Source organism: Chaetodon auriga, chromosome 8 (genome assembly GCF_051107435.1).
Source record: "Chaetodon auriga isolate fChaAug3 chromosome 8, fChaAug3.hap1, whole genome shotgun sequence".
Classification (NCBI taxonomy): Eukaryota; Metazoa; Chordata; class Actinopteri; order Chaetodontiformes; family Chaetodontidae; genus Chaetodon; species Chaetodon auriga.
Window position 1 is genome coordinate 21,030,853 of NC_135081.1, and position 15,072 is coordinate 21,045,924.

Sequence of the window (15,072 nt, forward strand, 5' to 3'; positions counted from 1 at the left end):
TGTGTAGGGCTGGGATCGACTAAAGAGAAAGACCCTTTGTCAAACTCAAATGTCAAAAAACACAGACAAGATTAATTCAAAAGATTTACTGTAGAAGCAATGAGCAGGAAAACAGAGTATTAACAGGTTAAAGCACAGAAAAGATTAATCAACACAGGGATAGGTCCCAAATATACAAACAGAACTTTTACAAACTATCTTAAATACTGCAATGTGAAATACCAAAACTCTTACTGGGTCATTCTACATTTACATCTGAAAAGTGAATAAAGTCATGCGGAGCGTTCAAGTTGATTCTCAGTCACACTCTGTGGCCTATGAGATCTGTCCAGCACAAACTGGGGATGGGCGATATGATGCTACATACCATTGGGACAATTAAAATTCATATCAGAATTTGTATGTGATGGGCAATGTTGCAAATCAATGAACAGGGTTTTTGCTGACTGATTGAAAAAAGCTAAATCCAAGTAAGATGCAGTATCTTAAATAAAGGGAACATATTCTGTGTCTGGAGAGACAGATCCAAGCAGTCTTTATGTTGGAGTGTTTCACTTCCTTCAAGCTTTCTTCATCCTTCATTATGATATTATGACTTTTTGATTTGATTTTATTCGTGGTTCTGAAGTGTGGTCATTTTCCAGAAAATGTCCAACATTATGACATGTAATGAAGCTCTTCTAGAATATATTTCAAGTACATTTCACCAACTTAAATGTGCACGAAGAAGTGGAATATTCTTAATGGGCATAAACTCTGGTGGAAACTTTACTGGTTATTCATGAAATCCAGTGTATTTGGCACAAGCATTGCTGGAGTTTTGACCCTTCAAGTCTGGACAGTAACCTCCCAGCGACTCGACTGCCTGTCCGGCTTGAGGACAACCTCCGTGTGGGAGTTGGTTGCCCTTAGGAATCATCAGTTCCTCTCCTTGTCTTGACGGTGAAAGCCCATATTCTGCTTCCTCACCAGTTCGGCATAAAGGCCGTTTTTCTTCAGCAGCTCATCGTGGCTGCCCTCCTCCTTCACCACCCCGTCGCTGAGGACAATTATATGATTGGCCTTCTCGACAACACTCATCTTGGTGGATATCAACAGCACGGAGCAGTTGTTGATTTGGTTTAGCAAAGCTTGGTGGACCTGTTGAGAACGATCATGACTTGGTGTTACATGTGGAACACAGGAGTGAATAATGAGCGAACTTTGAGAACCTCAACAATGTCCCACCTGGTATTCATTCTCCGTGTCCAAGTCACTGGTGGCGTTGTCCAGTATCAGGATTTGGGGACGTCTAATTAAAGCTCTGGCAATGGCAATGCGCTGCTTCTGGCCTCCAGACACCTGGCCCCCCTTCTCTCCGGCATCTGTCCAACAGAAGGACGCATTGTGTTTGTGTACATACTTGGGAAATAGGAAATTTATTTTGCATTAGGCAAGAACACAAGGCCAAAGTGCTGTTACAACACTACACTACTGTCAGCAGGGTAAGCATGACCGTCTGATGGAAAACCAGCACGGACAATATGGTCTTGAATTATTTACCCTTTCATTTCAATACTTCCCAGCAGCATGCAACAATGATTCCTAATAATATAATCAATTCAATTAAAGCAACCTGGGATTGGGTAAGTAGCAGAAAATGGGGGAATGATTGAAAATGAATAATGCATTTAATTCATTTAATGAGATGAGACAGTGAGCGTCGCAGCTACTGTAGCTAGCAGCAGTTCTATTTAAGACTTTTAAAACCTTTTAATCATCTTTCTAATGCTTTTCAAGACCTGCAGATAACCTGGTCAGCCTGAAGGACAAAAAACTATATCACTGTGCAAGCATCTAAGAATTAAAAACAAAAGAAATGCATTTTTTCCCCAGGGAGCAACAGGAACCCATTGTGAGGAGCCCGACTTTAGGATTCACTGTAATAGATGCTGAGTCTGTGGGTCAAACCTGTGTTGTATCTGTCTGACAGCTCCATGATGAAGTCGTGGGCACTCGCCAGCTTGGCAGCCCTGTACATCTCCTCATCGGAGGCATCCTCGAAGCCATACTTGATGTTCTCTCGCACAGATCGAGCAAACAGCACACAATCCTGGCTCACCACAGCAATCTATAAACAAACAGAACGAGGAGGAAACGTCAGTGACTGCGTAGCCGCCACAGCAGACTGAGAATGGTTTACAGTGGTGGTTTGCAGAGTTCCCTGACAGTTATCCAGAGGTCAGTGTGCGATAATACAAAAGAAGTGTTTGGTGAAGGATAAAACAGGAGAACAGGAAGGAAATTCAAGAGATATTTGGAAGATTGTGAGAAGAGACTTTCAATAAACTCTCACTCACTTCGCTTACTTCAATTTCATTTCTGTTTTATGGTCTCAGCAGCAGAATTCGCTGGTGTATTTTAGTTCCCCTTTGGGGTAAAATGACTTGATAAATCCCTTAGAGTGTCAGTGCCTCACCCACACAGGTTATGCATGTTTGAAATCTGTATGTCCAAATTCCCAGTTTAAAAAAAAAAGGGCTGGACAGAAGAGTTCTGCAAACCACCCTGGGCATCCCAAATGAAAGGTCCCGAAAGGCTAAAATGCTCCTCGCAGTCTTCACTGTTGTTTTATGGTGACACAGGAATTTAAGATCTCCCAGCGTCATAAACTGTGGCTTTGCTCTGCGACTGTTTCTAAGCTGTTCTGTTGCCTCGCGGCCAAAAATCACTTAATGCAGCTTTAAATATGCCCTGAGGCAAAAGTTATTTTTGCATCCAGTGTGTCTCACCAAAGCGTATAGCGTTGCCTGCATCCTTGTGCACAATACAAATAAAATAGGTACCAGGTCATGAAGAGATGGCTTCATAGCTTTGCTGGTGGTTAAAACTCATCAGGGTACTTTTAGGCTTCATAAATGATTTAACAATTCAAGTACGAAATGGGAAAAAATGTCTTGCGGCAACCCACCTTGTCATGTAGGAACTGGTCTTTGTAGCTTTGCAGCGGTTTTCCGTCCAGCAGGATCTCCCCTGATTGCGGCTGGTAAAATCTCTCCAGCAGCTTGACACAGGTGGACTTCCCTGATCTGTTAAGACCCACAAGGGCAGTGATTTGGCCTGGCTTCATCTCCAGAGACACGTCCTGGCAGAAGAGAGGAAAGGGGTGAACTGGTTAGGAGATGTATGTGATGCACTCATCTACATTGTGATTATAATAAATGCACAGAAGATAAACGTACCTTGAGCACAAGATTGTTTTCGTCTGTTCTGCCAGAATAGGAAAACGAAACATTTTTGAACTGAATGTGCCCCCTGAGATTTTCAGGGGCCAAAGTTCCCTCTGGCGGTACTTGAGGTTTGCGATCCAAATATTCAAAGATCTTCTCAGAGGCACCGATCGCCTTCTTCACCTCCGGGTAGTAACGCATGACAGCCTGGAAGAGAGGTGGTAAAATTACATATTTTCAAGTAACAAAAAATAAAAAGAGATTACAAGAACATGATTATTGCATTCAAGCGTAATTGCTTTTTCTTGGCCCCGTGGCTCACCTCGACAGCTGAGGCAAACTGCAGCTCATAGAGGACGAATGACACCAGGTCACCGCTGCTAATGGCCCCCCTGGTCACAAGAGTCCCTCCGTAGTACAGAATACACACCTTCAGGGCCAGAGTGGACATCTGGGGGAGCACAGACAATGTTTACACGTCAAAGGAAGTGCGCTGAATAATATTAAAATGTATCCTCAGCACTTCATGAATATGCAGGTTCAGTTCTTCTAATGTGCTTAGTTTGGAGGAACTTATGGCGTAAGCAGGGGTGTGTTTGGGGTCCTGTTTATACCTCACCTCCGCTAGGATTCCTGGCTGTATTTCATTTTGTGCATGTATTTTATTACATTTTCTAGCAGTAAACATTCAAAAAACACATATTCAGGCTTTAAAATGTCCTGACACTACGGGCATATTTGTCTCATTTTCATATATTTGCTTGCTAACAGACAAACATCAGCTAAGAATCATCACACACTTTATGTGCGCCTTCCACTCACACTGTTAGTACAGGTAGAGGCTGCATAGGCTGCTGCTTCCTTCTTATTCAGGGCGTATGTGTCATCCAGCTGCCGTCTGTACCTCTCCGTCTCACCATCCTCGTTGGCAAAGCTCCTCACCGTCTTCATGCAGGAGAAGGTCTCTGTTGCCACCTGGTTGGCCTTAGCCAGTGACTGCTGAACCTTTTTAGCAATCGTCTGTAACATGGTTAAAACAAAAAAAGTGTGCGAGACAGAATCAAACGGTAAAGTCGTGGGTTGTAAAAACCATAAGAAAGAGTATAAAGATGTAAAAATGGGAGATAATTCTCTGTGGGTTTGTCACTTCAAGCCACCGCTTTCACATTACACGCATTTTTTCATCCATTATTCATATAATAATACTGACTGAAGCAGCTTTACAGAATATGGGACGTTTAGGGAACCCCTGGTTACCTGGTGGAAGTGTCCTGTGAGCTCAGGGATGACCCAGATGATGGGCAGTCCCATGCAAGTCAGCAGGGACATTTTCCACGACTGGCTCACCATGAAGAACATGAGGAAGCCGAAACGTCCCGTGTACCACATCAGCAGACTCAGTTTCTCACTCAGTGCCTCACTCATGTCGTTGGTGTCCGTGGTGATGCGGGACACCAGCTCACCTGAGAAGAGAGGTCCATTAGCCTTAATGAAACAGAAAAGACCGGCGAGGCGTACAGCTGGGACAGCACTGAATTATTATTACAGAAGGTTCACACCAGCAGCCTCTGGACGCTGCCAGAATAAGAAATCTGTCTCAGCTTCATAGAGTGACTCTGAAAATACCAAATTACTTGCTTTAACACAGAAAAGAGCTCATTTTCAGGGATATTCATCTCTAGTCTGCACAGTGCACACGAGTTACCTGTCGAAGTGGCGTCAAAGAAAGCAATCTCCTGTTTCAGCACGGCCTGGAAGACCGATCCCTGCACTGAGGTGTGTATTCGGCTCATGGTGATGTTGTACATGAGGTCACACATGAACTCCAGCACAGCACTGAAACATACAACAGACAGGACACAACACAGTGTAAAGTACCCAGAATATCACTATGCTGCTACCTATACTTTAATTTCTGAAATGGAAAATGATTGTTTTCATAATAATAACTATTATTAAATTGAAGTTTAGTTTATGTACAAATGTTCATATAAACTAACTTCCTCCTCTATGTCTTAATGTCTGCATAAAGTTTAATTCTATGTGAAAAATATTTTAAAAAAAAAAAAAAAAAAAAAAAGCATTTTGTACCACTAAGGCTGGGGTGTGATACCATTTTATTGCAGCTGAATTAATTAACTTTTTGAAACCATAATAGCAAAGAGAGGTCACGCGTTTGCTTTATGACCTGAAACTTTCTCTTTCCTAAAAAAAAAAAAAAAAAACAGAGAGGATAAAGCCTAATACATCAGGTATTATACAAACTTAGAACTTTTAAAACTTTACCCACGATGTTACAAAGGTGACGTTACCTGGCAGCAGTCATTATCGTCATGACGGTGATGGCCTCCATGAATGCATCAGGTGCTTCCTCATTTTTGATCCAGTCGGTCACACGTCCAGTGTACTGAGGGATGGCCATCTCACCTGAGGTCAGAGGTTCACATCATCATAATACTGACGGTCTGGGAGGCAAAAGTGAAGTAAAGACTCAGCAGAGTCAGTGGAGACATCACTGGACTGACTGGAATGACTGAAGAAACCATTTAGGTTTTACATATCTTTACTTTCCCAGCTTCACAAGCTTAGCACAAACAGTAACAGTAAGCTTTGAATTAACTGTACTTGATTCTAAACTTATCACTTTTAATCAACACCACCTACTGTGTGAGTGAAGGTGTAAAGAACTGCAGGATATATCTCTGTGGTTACGTCTAAGGTGTTGTCTGACGTACCATAAGAGGAGAGAAGCACGAGAAACAGCACAGCAACAAAGCGGCGGAGAAAAGGCAGCATGTAACCGATCAGTCTCTTCAGGGCGCCGCCGGCGTCCTCTTTGGGCTTCTCTGACGGGGCCCTCGTCAGCAGAGAGGAGACGTATCGACCCCAGGAGAGCAGAAGAGACGACGCGTATCGGCTCCAGTAGAGCCAAGCCACGACTGTCACAACATAACCCTGTAACACCTGCAGAGCAAACCACACCTTTTAGTACGCAAATCCAGAAAAAATGTTCCATGAGATCAATCGTTTAATGCTGCAGATCATCCTGAAAAATGTTTGAATGAGAGTAAAAAAGATGTCTCTAAATTAGGGGATTTCTCATTCTGACTGGTTTGCTTTTGGTTTCAGTTTTGTTCCTGTTCAGGGCTCAACAGCTTCATTGCAGTAATAATAATATTGATTATTTTAATCTTGTTGCAGGGGAAACTTTACTGGAAACACATTAAATTAACTTACAAAGCTTGCAGATCAACTCTGTTTCGAGTAAAAGCACCAAACTCAAACGCAAAGATTGGATTCTCCACTTCATGAATACTTCAATCACAGTTTTAAAGAGTAAGAAATCTTAAAACAACACTTTATGGGCATCAAAACAAAGCTACCCACCCTCTCCCAGGAGTGCCACCCCCACAGCTCCTCTATGTTGGTCTGTCCCAGCCCCCAGAGAAGAGTGGCGTACACCGGGAAGTGGAAGCAAAGGACCCCCAAGCTCTGCAGGCCCTCAAAGCTGCTCATCCACGGCAGGCTTCCGGGGTAGGTGAGGGCGAAGAGGGCGAGCAGGCAAGCCCTGGTCAAGCCCCCTCCCCACAGGGTGATGATGGGATGGGGGAGGAGGAGAGGTGAGAGCTGGGCCAAGCGGTTGGCGCGCACCACACACAAATCCAGGCACACGAAGAGCAGAGGGAAGAAGTAGCTCATTTTCTGCATCATCTCTGCAAACAGAGACAGGGACGTGACAAGGACCTCGAATCTGTACAGCACTTCAGTAAATGAACAAAGGTACATCTGCAAAAGTACCAAAAGTACAAATCTGCAGTGATTACATCAGCAGTGGTGGAAGAAGTATGCACATCCTGCAGTAAAAACATCAGTACAGAAATGTAAAATACTTCATTACAGGTAAAGTCCTGCCTTCAAATTCTACTTAAACAACAGAAGTATAATCAGTAAAACACATGCAAAGTGTATGAAAGGAAAGAACTCTATAGGGTATGAACAACTGTAATCTGAAAAGCAACTAGTAACTAAAGAGTACAAGTATAATATTTGTCCCTGAGATGTAGTGGAGTTGAAGTACAAGTACTCGTTCTGCAGTAAAATGGTCTCTGTCAGGGTTTTACTGTTATATGTGATGAATATTTCACCTGGATCAACGTGTATGTTGCATTTCACTGCTGTGGATGTTTAAGGTCGAGCTGATTTAACTACTTTATGTACCGATGGGCAGTTCAATGCACAGCAACGCATCAAGATCATCATATGTTTGTAGCATCGCTGTCAACTTTTAATGAGCCCAGAAAAACACTGGACAGATACGAGTAACTTTAGCAGTCGGACAAAGGTGAAGTAGAAATACCTCGAATTTGTACTACAGTACAGTAAATAGTAAATACAGTAAAGGTAAACTTGCTATATTCCACCACTGTAAAACCTGTAGCATACATATGTGAATATTCATCTTATTTAGCTCATCTGCGCCGTTCATTCCTCGTCGCATCGCTGATAAAGGTCAGACTTTACTTTCAGTTTGCTGCAGACGGTTTTCTACCTCGCTTTCATTTTCACCTATACTGCTGATTTCTTGGAAACAGCTCGACAGTAAGCCGACAGAAACACGAAAACGAATCAGCAAAACACCCAAAAGTACATTAGTGAGGATTATTAAGAGATAACATCAGATGCACTGAGTACAGTAAGCTAGCTCAGGTTAGCTGGTATCATTACAACAGTTCAAATCCAACTTACATTCACTTTCAACGAGCCAGGCTTTACGTCGATATTCGTCTTAAAACAGAAAAGGACACCGATATGCTCCCTGACGAACACGGAACTGTAAACTTTAACGATTCAACAACCGGCAGCCCGTTCAGACGTCCGCCGCGGATCGACTGTCAAACTGAAACCGAAAGTCACTGACTTGAATCATTTACCAACGGAAAGTCCCTCCTAACGTTAATGTGTGCCACGAGGGCGGCCGAGGACAAGCGACGTATGAAACACTTTGCTTTAAGTACTATCGTAAATACTCCCGTGCTGCTTTCTTGAACTTCAGTCCAGAGAAACGATCAGGCATGTGCTGCCTGCTGTGGTAATATGATACACCAAGCGTGACGCTGGCTCGTCTTAAAAACAGCCCAACAGCGACGCCACGTGGCGAGAAGTGGAAACTGACCTGAAAATGATCATTCTGATCAAATCCATTCATGGAAATGAACAACCTGCTTTAACTCAGTTTATTAATGAGTTTATTAATTATTTTATTCTTTCACATATACATCATCCTGTTGTATTTTTAACGTCTTTTCTTCTCTTTCTGTCTTATTATGTTTGTCTTATTAATGATTTTTTTATGCTGCCTTGCAGCAAAAAGAATGACCTCTTATGGGGTAATAAAGATCTGAACTGAACAGATGAAAAGTTTTGTTAATAGATATCACAATATCTTTTTACCCGCTATGTTTATTTACTGCAGTCCTCCATTTTTATTGCAGTGTAACACTATGCAAACGATTCACGTTGTAATAAATCCATTTTACCTTTCCATTTTTATTTAGTTTTATATTTAAAAAATGGGTTTATTGACCACTTCAATGTAATTTCATCTTTTTATTCAGAAGGCTAGTTTCATTTCCATTTTCTGTTATTGTTTGTTGCTGTCAGTCTTGCTTGTTGCTCTCATGCGTGTGTTTTGTTAAGTTTTCTAAAGTTATATCAATTTGTCTGTTTATATTATATGAATATAGTTGAAGATTTTCGGGCCTAACCATCACTTATCAAGACATTTTCTAATCAGTGACCAAAACAGGAATTTTAAAAAAAGACTTCAAATGTTGCAGCATACTCAGCTTATGTCACTGTTTGGGGGAACTGGGACAGAAACTTGTTGTTTGGACCCTGTGATGCATCCATTGTGAATATACCCAACAGACCTTTTTAACTGAAAACATGTTGGCTCGTCACAGCAGGACAGCGCAGGTGTAACTAATGAAATAAATTATGGCTGAACTCCATTCAGCTGATTCACTTTCACGGTCCAGGTACTGTGCATGCTGGCTTACTGTCACACTGTCACGGCTTACTGGAGCACTTGAATAAAACAGAGCCATCGTTACTGTAATAACAGCTGTGCTTTCCCAGCAATGACCTGCAAAACGTCTGCTGTGAAACGGCCCGTTTCCTCAAAGTTTACATTAAATACAGAACACACCTCACTACTTTCAAGGCAGTGTCATTATTTAACCCAGAGACCCAGAAGCCAAACAGTATTTCTGTGCTGACTTCAGCTCCAGGGTTACTACACTGTATGTTATTATCTGTGGTATTATGCTCAAATAAAGCAGATACTGGGCGTATGCACTATGTGAGCCCAAATATAGTAAGTAAATTAAAACAGATGGTAAAACTATTGTTAAAACTAGATTCTTCTTCTCCACAAGACTCCACAAGATTCACTGTCATTGTTGGATTGGATTGTAAAAAACAAGTGACAGCCAATGAGTCTTATGCTGCCCCTGCGGGTGTGTGGCCCCAGGATGGCTGCCCACTATGCCTGGCTGGCTCGGCCTTGCATGGCGACATGAAGACAACTGAGGGAAAGAAATGCACAACAGAAACTTTGAACTCCCTGATAGCTTCCTTCCTTCCTCCTGCTTTCATGTCAGAAGGATGTGATGAGTAAAGCTATAAACATTCTCACTGTTTTAAGCAGCCTCTTTGCAAGCCCCTATAAATCAGTCACTTTTATGTATGCTTTAAAAATATACATTTGTGACAGACGAATCATGAAAAGGAAGTCTATTTTGTTCATGTCGGCTGCTTTTAGTGCTCAGGGAGAACACAGATAGGGGCTTGGACTCCTTGCCCCAGTGTTATTATTAGAAATAACTTAGTATGTAAGTAGTATTTTAGGGCTGAGGTTGGATGACATGGAGCTACTTTAACTATTACTAGTAACTCAAATATTGGAGTATGACACTGCTGCCCTTCTAAAATCTTGTATTTTACTTGATTTTATGCACTTTGTGTAATGTAGTTTAACCTACATTTTATTATTTTATGCTGTGATTTGGTGCTTTATCCTTAGTTTCATTTACATCTTCCACGACTGTCTGACTATCTTTTATTTTCTATTTACATGTTTGTTTTTTCATCTGTTATTGAATGAGAGAGTAAACGTGAGTTCCACCATGAGTTTCCAGTGCGCATGCGCAGACATGGCAGCCGCCAGCTGGAACCTCCTCACATCTGATGTTTAGCTAAATAAAACCTGAGCTAACTGGGCGAACACGCGTTGTGTTTTAAAGTCACGATGGACTAAAGAGCCGGCAGCGGGGAGACTTGTGATCTGATCTGGATGGAACCGACGGGTCTACGAGACGTTTTCAAATGTATAACACTATGTAAGAAAGCCGCAAATACGTGACATGTTCAAGGGTTTGTCGTAGTTCAGCCTGAGAAGAGTTGCTGTGGATTAGCTAAACGAAAAGTCAGCAAAATGTCTAATATGAGCAGCATCGCGGCCGTTTCCTCTTACCTATTCGATGAATGTCAGGCCTGCAACGCCTACTTCTTACGTAAGCAACAAAAACATCTGGCTGCGGACACATGGCCGTGTTGTCTGCCGCTAAAATGCGGTTTGACGGTGTTTTCTGCTGGTTTAAAGGTCCGAGTGGCCAGACAGGCTGTTTTCAAAAGCATGTTACCAGCCTGTTTCTTCTGTTTCAGCCATTGCAGCAATGGAGGATATTGGTCTCCTTCCCAAACCCACCAATGACCCCCCTGCCCACAGACCCGCAGAGACTTTAGGGCTGCACCACATCCCCCCAGGTGTGTATGAGCTGAGACTGAGGCTTTTTACAGAAGCACAGCAGTAAACAGACATGTTTTAAGATAAGATAAGACTTTATTGATCCCACACTGGGGAAATTAAGTCATTACAAAAAGAAAAATCAGTGGCACAGAAGGGTGAAAATAAAAAGTATACAGGGCACAGAGTAGAAAAACAGCTATGTGTATGTACATTATGTAGAGATTATAAAAACACCAATAAGCCAATATGGATAATAAATAGTGTTTTTGCACAGTTGAGAAAAAATGTACAACTTAACAAAGTGCACCAGGTGAAATGGATAGTGTGAGCGTGTTAGCATCGACAACAGCAGTGCAGAACAAAAGTAGGTTAATGATGTCGAAATGGGAGAGACAGCATCAGCACAGCGCGACGTTACATGATGCTGACGTTAAACAGTCCGAGCTGCTGGGGTGATGCACGCTGTGTGTTTTACCCCAGATCATCTGCACATCGCCGATGCAAGCAGGAAATGTGATGGGCCCTCCAAGAAAAGGTCCCACTCAGTCATGACGGCAGAGTCACAGGTGATTCCTCCGTTTCCTTCACAGAACGCAGGTCCTCAGAGCGCCGACATCGGTGAGTGACAGCGCGGTGAAGTCGTGATTTCAGTGGATTTAACGAGGACACCCACATTTTGGAAGGGTCCTCTAGTTTGCAGGTGGAAAAGAGTCACATGACTATGAATCCCTTTATGTTGCAGTACTATGCAAACAATTCACGTTTAATGATCATTTTTACTTTTCCATTTTCGTTTAGGTTTAGATAATTAAAAAAAGGGGTTTTATATGTTATCGTTTGCTGTCAGGCATTTGTTTTAAGTTTCATAAAGTTATATATGTAATTCACGTTCTCCACATGTGCACAGCAAAATGTTTTTATTGTAATAGTCTGACCATTTTTAGTCTGTAGACCCATATTAGAGTTTGTTAAAGTTCAGGAAAACTGGCTTCTGTTCCAGTAGAACGTTGCAGTTCTTAACCAGAACTATGAATATTATTGCTGACTGCATAACTTTGTGTACGATATCCCGACATTATGTATTTCAGACCACTGCTTCTGATAATTAATACGCTTTTGTTTGTCTTTTTCTACATTCCTTAATGCAGCTGGTAAAAATGGAAACACTAATCTGGAGGCGGCGGCTGGCAGAAAAAAACCCAAAGCCAAACTCGCAGATCCGTCAAAGTGGAAGCAAAACAAGCAGAAGCAGCTGAGGATGGAGGGGAAATCGTACGTAAGCAAACGCAAAAAAGACGGCGAGATTGTGACAAAGCAGCCGAGGACAGTGGGGCCGAGGTGCACCTCGAACGCCTGCAAAAAGGCATCAAACCGGCTTTGCGGTGAAATCAACGAGGAGGCCAGGAGGATAGTGTTCGACGAGTTCTGGCAGCACAAGAACTGGACTCAGAGAAAACAGTACGTCTCAGCACACGTTGACTGCGACCCCGTGGAGAGATCCCGGGCGATGGGATCGCGGTCGAGACGGTCGGTTTCACTGCGGTATCACCTGATGGTGGATGGGAAAAGGAAACAAGTGTGCAAAAACATGTTCCTGTCCACTCTGGGGATCGGAGAGTGGTCTGTGCTGAACTGGGCTCAGAAAGGAGCAACAAGAAGTCCTGAAACAAGTGAAAACAAATTGGAGAAGAGGCAGCCTGTCCCTCAGTGCCCACAGCAGAACACCGCCGCCTCTACAGGCGGTAATACTGTGGACGTTACCCAGGGTGAGTGGGTTTTTAATGTTTTGGCTTCACTCTTATTCAGCGACTAACTGACCTCAGTTATAGGCCTGAAACAAGTAGTTGATCTATCAATTGGTCACCTGACACAAAACATAATCATTATCAAGCAGAAATGGCAAACATTTGCTGGTTCCAGCTCCTCAAATGTGACGACGTTATGCTTTTACATCATCATATATCATCAGATCAGTCTGTATCTGTCTAAACTGTGACATTATTTGTATTCAGTATACTGAATTATTAATAATTTCATTGGAAAAATAACAGATAGATCATGTAGAATATAAATACTTATTAGTTGCAGCCCTACTTTGTGCACTAATGTAATAATATTAGAGTCTGTACCATTATTTTTTAGCAAGAGGCCATAGTTTCTCACTTAAGTGTATTCCAGTAATATCTCATTCATGTTCATGACATTTACCTGTTTTTGCAGAACAAGTGAACGCCACTGACAAAGACACAAACAGGCCACCAGACGCAGAGGGGCCAGGCAGGAAGAAATCCAGAGTCGCCAAGCCGCTAACATGGAAGCAGAATCGACAGAAGCAACTTCGGATGGAGGGCAAACCGTACGTCAGCAAACGCAAGAAAGACGGCGCGACCATAACGAAAGCTCAGAGGACGATCGGACCGAGATGCACGTCCAGCGCCTGCAAAAGGGCCTCCAATCGCTTCTGTGCTGACTTCAGTGAAGAAACCAGGAGCGAGCTGTTCACTAGTTTCTGGCAGTGCATGAACTGGACTCAGAGAAAGATGTATGTGGCTCGATTAGTCGACTGCGACCCGGTGGAAAGAACCCGAGCACCGTGGACTCAGTCGAGAAGATCAGTCTCCATGCGGTACCATTTGATAGCCGACGGTGACAGAAAACAAGTGTGCAAGAAGATGTTCCTCTCCACTTTGGGGATTGGAGAGTGGTCGGTGCTTAACTGGGCACAAAATGCATCCAAGCAGGACAGTTCAGAGGAAAACAGCAAGAAGCAAACACAGAGGAAGTCCCGTAAAGCTTCAGAGCACGTGGTCCTGAAGGAGTTCCTCGAGAGTTTGCCCAAAGTGCCCTCGTACTGTTGCGGGACGTCCATCTCCAAGCTGTACCTGGAGCCGGTCTTCTCAAACATGTCCGAGGTGTACAGGCACTACTACAACCACTGCTTAGAGAAGATGACCACGCCGCTCTCTCGCCAGGTTTTCTGCGCCGTCTTTAAAAAGATGGATTTGGGATTGTGTGACCCCAAAAAGGACCAGGGGTGCTCTTTCAGTACGACTGGAAATTTGTTTAATGAGCTTTGGGAGGAATACTGCATGGAGAGAGGAGCTCCAGGGCCTCAGCCAGAGAGAGCGGCCAACCAGTAGAGAGAGATCAAGGACAAAAAGGACAAACTGTGTATTACTCCATTTCTTACAACATGATCATATACACAAAGTGACTGATCTTAATGGTCTCATGTTTCGCTGACTCCTGTTCAGCGTATGTGGCTGCCTCTTCCAGGCTCGCACTATCTGAAGCAATCCGGTGGTCTTAATGCAGATGTGCAGTTGTGTCACTAAAGCAGAATTATTTAAGCACTCCATTCATTTTGTATTTGTATTGCAGAAGGCGAATCTTAAGATGTCATGAGAGGTCAAGACGAAAACAAAAAATGTGTGTAAAAAAAACAAAAAAACCTAAAACATCCGTTAATCTGCAGCGAAAGGTCAAAGTCAAATACCCTGAAAGGACTCGCAACACTGCCAACATTTCAAGTTAATTGTTCTCGTTATTTCACTGTGTGCTTGACAAAGAGCCATTTTGGCCTCGAAATGTTCTGTTTTCTTTTGTGAATTAAATAAGAACAAATTGCAGAAGCAGTTTACAGATTCCCATCAGGCTTTTGGCTCCAGTGGTGGTCATTCCCGGGTCGGACGTCTCTGCAGTCGTCACAGGTATCTGTCAGCTCCGATGCTGCGATGATGACGCGTGTTGAACTTGGCGCGTGAATATTGCCTGATATCCGTTTCCTTCTGATGATCATCATCTCATAAAAGATCTAAAAAAGTATCCACTGTAATGTTGGCACTGGCCTCCATGCAGCTTTCCACTGCTCCCTGTTTTCCGGCCGATTTGGGACATTGAATGCAACACTCCACAAAAAAATACAAAGGCAAACTCGACTACTGGCGATGGGAAAAGATCAGTCGTCCTTTTTTAGAATGTTTGCTTGTGTGAAAAGTCAAGAAGTTGTATTAAGGGCAGGACAGAGTGCGTGTTTGTGCGTGCTTTGCGACG

At 43.0% G+C, this 15,072-nt stretch overlaps 2 protein-coding genes across 3 annotated transcripts; one reads left to right on the plus strand and one right to left on the minus strand.

Annotated features, from left to right (window-relative positions):
• Positions 1–73: 73 nt before the first annotated feature.
• tap1 (transporter 1, ATP-binding cassette, sub-family B (MDR/TAP)) lies at positions 74–10,981 on the minus strand. Of its 2 annotated transcripts, none has more exons than XM_076737625.1 (13): positions 10,744–10,981; positions 6,597–6,922; positions 5,945–6,173; positions 5,522–5,636; positions 4,915–5,045; positions 4,467–4,672; positions 4,032–4,229; positions 3,532–3,660; positions 3,222–3,416; positions 2,951–3,124; positions 1,951–2,110; positions 1,228–1,364; positions 74–1,140 (listed from the first exon to the last, which is right to left on the minus strand). In XM_076737625.1, exons 1-13 carry the CDS (start codon positions 10,814–10,816, stop codon positions 919–921), a joined length of 2,295 nt encoding a protein of 764 aa, XP_076593740.1. In that variant the 5' UTR covers positions 10,817–10,981; the 3' UTR covers positions 74–918. The 2 variants fall into 2 exon arrangements, with proteins under 2 accessions (XP_076593740.1, XP_076593741.1); XM_076737626.1 differs by lacking the exon at positions 10,744–10,981 and adding an exon at positions 7,956–8,090.
• Positions 10,405–14,933, plus strand: LOC143324859 (uncharacterized). Its single transcript, XM_076737627.1, has 5 exons — positions 10,405–10,609; positions 10,935–11,036; positions 11,500–11,637; positions 12,168–12,785; positions 13,240–14,933. The coding sequence occupies exons 1-5, from the start codon at positions 10,564–10,566 to the stop codon at positions 14,157–14,159; spliced, it is 1,824 nt and encodes a 607-aa protein (XP_076593742.1). The 5' UTR covers positions 10,405–10,563; the 3' UTR covers positions 14,160–14,933.
• The last annotated feature ends 139 nt before the right edge of the window (positions 14,934–15,072 follow it).